Raw genomic sequence first — 7,064 nt, forward strand, 5'->3', positions numbered from 1 at the left:
AGTAGTGCCTGCTATGCCTCATGAGGGAATTTGGGGCAAGTAAGGAGGGATGGGCAGGCTTCCTGCAATGAAACAGCCACCATCAAAGACCCTGCAATAAGTAGCCATGAGTTCAATTCATGTTTACAGGATTATTTTTAAACAAAACCAGCAGTAACTTCTCACCTCTGGTGCCCAAAAGCAGTGAATTTTAGGTCACACCAGCACTTCCTAGAATTGGACTTATCATTCCCAGAAGCTGGGAGGTGGCCATATGTGGGTCAGCAGGCCTACTCCCAGCTCATAACTGTGTCTACCAAACCACCAACAGTTATCTGATCAGTTTTTGCTGAAATGTCATGTGATGTCATGTATTAGTCACAGCAGTCAGAAAACTTGATAACCTTTAAGCATTTTTAAAGGTGTAGCCCACTTCTAGAAAGGAGACTAGCTGGGACCCTCATTTATCTGGCTTAAAAGTTCCAGGTTTTTGGATGGGAATGGGAGTTTGTCAAAAATATTATGACTCCATATTTCAGAGTCTTAATTGACTAAGCTATCTCACCAGCATGAACAGCTCTATTGATTTCTTTGGACTGCTCACAAGAAAGAAATATGTTCCATTAAAGTTCTGGTAGATTCTTAGATTGGTAGATTCTCAGATTCTGGTAGATACGAGTTCTTTAGATTTATGTGAGGATGTCAAATAAATGATTTTTGAGTAACAATAGTGAGAGGCTCAGTCTTCAGCTTAATTACAAAAAAAACACAGCTCTGGTCACAAACTAGCATTATTTTTTGCTAAGATGTTAGGAATGTTTCAATGATAATAAAAAAAAGATGCTCAGTATTTTACTGTGTTCATTTAACAGGTACTCCATTTACAAGATGTCAAAGATGTTTCTTTCGGGTTTCAAACAATAACTTCAGATGTTTCCAAACTCAGCTCTTTCTTTGCACTGAAAATGGTCAAACGGCTGTTTGTAGACAAGTCTCTCAATCCTACCACAGTAAGTACTGCAGGAAAGCCCTGGTGCTGTGAATTGCTTGGCCAGCATATTGATGCTTTATGGCGTCAGATTGCAATGTTATTTAAAATAAATTCTCTTGCTTTTGGCTGTTGCTTGACTAGACTAATATGATGAATAACAAAAAGGAGTAGGAGGATGGATGAGTGTGCTGCTTGACCCCAAGCTGTGGAACTATTAGAACACTTCTAATTCTCTCATTAATATGCTGTAGGTCAGTAGCTAGGTAGGATTTGAATGCAGCATAACTTCTATGCCACATCAAGGTCTTTGGATTGCAAGTATGAGCAAAAAGATGTATAAAAACATTGGCAGGGCAAGTCTGTGTCCAGTTCACACACCCAAGTAATTACTGCATAAATTGTTGTTTTCTTAAACTGTCTGAGGAGGCAGAAGCCTGACTATTGAAGCAACAGAAGTGAAGAAGATGGTGTTCAGCCTTATGACTTGTGGCAAAAACTGAGAAAAATGCTGTGTGGATTGTTTCCCCTCCTCCTGCTCCTCCCCCCATCTCAAGTTGTTTTTGAATAGGGTCCCAAGCATGGATAACATCAGCCTAAAAGTGATGTTTCAGAAATCTCAACATGCTTCAGTGATGCTATTATCAGATCACCTGTCATTCAGCCTCTGCCACAGCAAAGGCCAATACTCATCCACAGCAATAAATGTCTCACCTGGTGAGGACAGACATGACAGGAGTAGCCTGTGGCCTTTATCTCAGTCTTACCCAGGCCTGGACTGAAGGTTATTTTATGCTTTGGAACTCTGCTAACATGGTCACTCTTGCAATACAAAGGTACTTCAGCTGCTGATGTAACGCTATTGGACTGAAGACAGCCTTGGGAGCGATGTGCTGGATGCAGATGTGATCCTGATTATCACCTGCTGTTATTTAGTAGCTGTCCATCATAATAAACTCCTCAACTACCCCCATGGTGAAGCTTGGGATGGTGACGTTGCAGGCTCTGCAAAGAAAGCCATTGAGTGGACGGCACTTAACCAAGCATGACTTTGGTACCTTGTATCTTTCAGGACTTTGTCAACTCCACAAAGAGGCCCTTTCCATCTGAACTGGAATTAGTGGAGTTCAAAGAAAAAACTGAGGAAACTCGACAAAAGATCAATAAATCCCTTTCAGATCTAACTGATGGTGAGTACAGCTTAACCTTGGGAATGCTGTTTGCCTCTTTGTCCTCATGACACCTCTCTACTAATGATTTTAGAAGTAAATACATAGTGAAAGTGGTGGGACTAGACCTACTATTTGAATTCATGAGGATTAGCAGTGTCAGCCTGTTTGGAAATCACTGACTTCACTACTGCAGCACTTCTGAAGGTGAAATTGTGAGGCTGGTCTTGCATTAGCCTCAGGGAAAGTTGCTCACATTTGACTGCAGCAGGATGGTTTGGGAGAATAACAAGTCCTGGCTATGAGGTGCCACAAACTTCTGACACCAATACATTTAACCCAGGCCCTAATTCTTTTAAAAGCTTTATTGTAATGGGAAGTACTTGCTGAGCTCTGAATTTGAGGTTGTTAATATCTCAGCTGCTTTTTCCAGCAAGAGTGCCACTAGCAGATGTGTGTCTCTCAATTGTCTTCCTGTGGAATCCTGAGCAGAGGTGGCTCCAGGGTTGGTTGCCACCTGTTGCCCTCGTGTGGTACAAATATGGAAACATTGTGCATGAGTCTGGTCCTTCCCAGGATGGCACAGGTGCCCATGTGGAAGCACCTTTCCCTGCCTGTGGAATTCAAAGACATGCCTTGTTTCCCCCAGTGCTCTGAATTCAGGGTCATTTATGGCAATGCTTGAACAGATCTAAAACAGAGAGGGGGATATGATATTTACATATTCTTTTTGAAGTCTGTAGCACTATTTGGTTATTAACTCTAATCGGAGCAGCATTTTTTGTTCTGGTTATTTTATTCTCATGTATCAGTCTAGAAATGAGTAGCTGCTAATCTGGAACTTCCCTTCAAGTCTTGCTATCCAAATGGCAAATGTTTTTTCACTCACACCTGTTGAATTTCACTGAAAATTCACCACCTTCTTTATGGTACTGAACAAAAACAGGAGACATAGGTTAAACTACGACAATTCCATAGAATATAAGCAAAGAAAACATGCTATTTGGAAGATCTGCCTTGATCCCAGATCCCATAACAAAAATTAAGCTGCAGTTTTAAGTAAGTGCTTCTTTTTGAAATAATAATCTTTTGTCTGTGAAGTGCAGGATGCAATTTTATTTAGCTAAGTAAAATGTTTCCATGTTGATTTGAAGTAAGTGATATACTGCTAATGTATTGTATTAACAACCTTCTTAAACCTGTTCACAGGCAAAATGGAAAATATTTTGAATGAGGATAGTGTAAGTGACCAGACTCAGATCCTTCTAGTTAATGCAGCCTATTTTGTCACAAATTGGATGAAGAAGTTCCCTGAGGCAGAGATCAAAGAATGTCCTTTCAAAGTCAACAAGGTATGTTCTGGAAAAAAAATTAAAAAACTAAAGTACTGTTTCCAGTCAAGAAAATGCGAATTTTGATCTAAGGAAGCAACAGCAAGAGAAAATGAGAAATGTTTATTGTTACCATGGCATTCTTAGACTCTATCTAAACCTACATGGTGTTGCAAGGGTTCTTAAACCAGTTTGCTCTTCATGTTGTTATGAAACTTTGGTGGTGCTTTCACATCCATCTCACAAAGGCCCAGTGTGAAAGCAGACTGTTCTGTTGGTGTATTTAGGCAACAGGAGCGGAGTACAAGTGATCAGAAGCAGCCATTGCCTACAAGAAGACACACATTCTCATGGGTAGCTTCTTCCAAGAGATTGCTGCTGAGTCTGCATCCCAAAGCCAGCAGGGATGAAGCACTAAGCATTTCTCACGGTCACAAAGCTAGTGTAACATTTATACCTGTGAGGTCTCTCTGAGATGTGCCTGGCCCTGTGTTTTCCTTGTTAAGGATAGCACCTGATCAGTCTCCCTCTTTCCAGTCAGGCACAGTACTGTAGCCTTCTGCATATCAGTCCTGCTTAGCTATGAGGTCCAAGTAGGTGCAGCACCTATGGCTATTGCATTCCGAAATCTGAGGCCAGTGATGTCAGCTTTAAACCAAGTTATAAAGCTGGGCAACATTTGTGAGATAAAGACATTATGTTCCAAATGCATACACTCATATATACATGTATATATATGCACTTGAGGAAAGTTGGTTTCAAGTTCACTGAAAATATTTGGAAATTACCACATCAGACCACAGTTTGAGAAAAAAAAGTTTTTAAAATTACACAATCAACACTAAAATTTTTAAATGCAGCATCTCAAGGTTTTGGGGTTTTTTTGAGTAACATTTTTCTACTGAATTTGAATTTTAAATGTGTCCAGTTGAACAGAACAGTTTTTAAATCTTCCCTATGAAATAAAGAATTTTTTTTTGTTTTGTTTTGTTTCATTCATGAAAGGCAAAGACATAGGGGTTTAGGTAAGCCTGGAACAACTTCTTATTCTGTTTCAGCTCCTGAACCAAATAATCAATTACTCATATGAACAACTTGACCTTCACTGTTGAGATGTGCTCAGTGCTTGACACTTACTGGCATTAAGATGTCTTGCAGACTGTATAGTTTTTAGCACTCAGTGAAAAAAGCACGAAGGGCCACCAATAATAGGCAAACTGCTTTTTTAAGGCACACCCCAAATATGTTGCTGTTGTATTAAGTAGAATTCTGTTCCACTTTTCTTTGGAAAGCTGCCTACTGTAAAAAGCCAACAGGGTCTCTTACAGCTGGTTTCATTACCCATGAAAGCCGACAAACTCTCTGGTGGTAACTCAATGTGCCACTTCCATGCAAGCTTGCAAACTTTCCTCTCTCACAATCTTATTTGTGAACTAAAAGGAATGATGGTTTCCTCTGTTTTGCAGACTGAAACTAAACCAGTGCAGATGATGAATCTGGAAGCTACATTTTGCCTGGGCTATGTAAAAGATTTAAACATTGCCATCCTTGAGCTCCCATGCCTTAACAAACATATAAGCATGCTCATTCTTCTGCCCAAAGAGATTGATGATGAGACCACTGGCTTGGAGCAGGTAAGAAAAAAAGTGGATTGGTATGATGCTTCCCTTGGAAACAGCCCATTTATAATGCCATCGCCTCATGGCAGGTTTTTGTTTTTTAGAAGCAATACATAAGGAAACAAAAAGCGAGTTTCTGTGAATTGACCTTCTCATTCTGCTTCTCTGTTCCTGATCACATATTTGTGACATCATTATCATTTTCGCTGTGTCCAAGTGTGAGGTTGTGAATGAGACGTTGTTCTAGACAGGGTGTGCACAGAAGACAGTGTAAATTGTAGAAGGAGCCCACAATGCACTCTAGGAATTCGCAGCAAGTTGAATATCTGGGCCTCAAAAATAATTTTCATCTTAGGATTTTTGTTCTTGCTGTAGTAAAGTGCTTAAAGTCATACTTATTGGTAATGCTGACATTTTTTGCTTTGGTGTCCTCATGTTTTGCAGCTGACATGTATCCATGATTTACTTTAGCAAAGTCTTACACTTCTCTAAGTTTTAATTTTGAGCAGAGGTGCCTGCAAATGAGCTATTTTTTTTTTTACAATTGCACATAAATGTGAAAATTAATATGACCTTTACTAAAGAACAGCAATTTCTTATGTAATTTATCTACAAAAAATTTATATTTTCATCTATTTTCAAAGTTTATTAAGGACTAAATAATTAATAATATTAATTAATAATTGCAAGGTACTTAAGGATTAAAAGACAGATGATCATGCAAATCTCCTTTGTGATTTGCTGCAACTGGCCATAAATTTTAAAGGCAGAAGGAATCTGTCTTTGCAGCTGTAAGATACCTTTATATGTCGGAATAAATTACGCAACACATACCTTAAAAATGCATCTGAAGCCTTTCCTGATGCTAATTTGTTGTGGACCCACATTCTGCCATCTCACTTTCCAGTTTTTAAAAAGTTGCTCAAACAGCTGCATGTTTGATTGAGATCAGGCTCTGGATTTGGAGTATTTTTCTATCCCAAATGCCAGCAATTTCATAACTCTCTGGGGTCAGGAATAAAGACTTTTGGATCTCTGCCAGTTGGCTAGATGTGACCTGGGTAGGGACTGTCTTTTTCAGGTTTCTTCTTCTGGTTGGTGAGGTGATTGCTTATCAAAAGCCTGCCAGAGTGTGCGCTTGCATCAATATAACTGAGAGTATGTTAACCCTGGATGCTACAGTTATGAATTCAAAATCAAAAGTTGCCTTTTGGACTTTATTTTTTGTAGGCTTGATAGGAGTGAGAATTTCATGAATGGTCGTGGGTTTTTTCCTCTTTCTTTACTTAGACTTCTCATTAATTTCCTTTGTTCCTTTATGTTTTCAGCTGGAGAAGGCACTCACTCCTGAGACATTATTACAGTGGACCAATCCCAGCATGATGGCCAACACCAAAGTGAATGTATTTCTTCCAAAGTTTAGTGTGGAAGGTGACTATGACCTGAAGCCACTTCTGGAAAGTCTGGGAATGACAAATATCTTCAATGAAAGTGCATCAGATTTCTCTGAGATGTGTGAGACAAAAGGTGTGGTTTTGTCAAAGATCATCCATAAAGTCTCTTTGGAAGTAAATGAACAAGGTGGTGAGTCCCGAGAGGTACCAGGATATCGGATTCTGCAACACAAAGATGAATTTAAAGCTGACCATCCGTTTATCTTTTTGTTTAGACACAACAAAACTCGCAACGTGATTCTTTCAGGCCGATTCTGTTCTCCTTAAGCAGGGCATGTTTGTTATGAAAAGGCACAATTACATTTATGGTGGTTCATATTCCTGTAAAGCTTGGCATCCTATCACCTTCAAAAGGAATTCTAAGAGGTTCATATATCGGCTGGGTAATACAGTGTACTCTACATATGCAGCAGAACTAGTTTATCTCCTTATGTTTCATCCCCTTAAGCTGAAGGATTTCCACTGTGAAGAACACATCATGTTTTATTGAGAAGTATCCCAGCCTCAGCAACAAGAATGTTTTG

General features: G+C 39.4%; 1 protein-coding gene across 1 annotated transcript in view; it reads left to right on the top strand.

Moving 5' to 3' along the window:
- Positions 1-6,807, top strand: part of SERPINB5 (serpin peptidase inhibitor, clade B (ovalbumin), member 5) — a 14,069-nt gene extending 7,262 nt beyond the window's left edge. The window contains exons 3-7 of the mRNA XM_009077019.1: positions 852-989; positions 2,040-2,157; positions 3,346-3,488; positions 4,934-5,101; positions 6,415-6,807. Coding sequence (XP_009075267.1) covers positions 852-989; positions 2,040-2,157; positions 3,346-3,488; positions 4,934-5,101; positions 6,415-6,807 — 960 coding nt within the window. The remainder of the gene's footprint in view (positions 1-851; positions 990-2,039; positions 2,158-3,345; positions 3,489-4,933; positions 5,102-6,414) is intronic.
- The last annotated feature ends 257 nt before the right edge of the window (positions 6,808-7,064 follow it).

Source organism: Acanthisitta chloris, unplaced genomic scaffold (genome assembly GCF_000695815.1).
Source record: "Acanthisitta chloris isolate BGI_N310 unplaced genomic scaffold, ASM69581v1 scaffold11056, whole genome shotgun sequence".
Lineage (NCBI taxonomy): Eukaryota > Metazoa > Chordata > Aves > Passeriformes > Acanthisittidae > Acanthisitta > Acanthisitta chloris.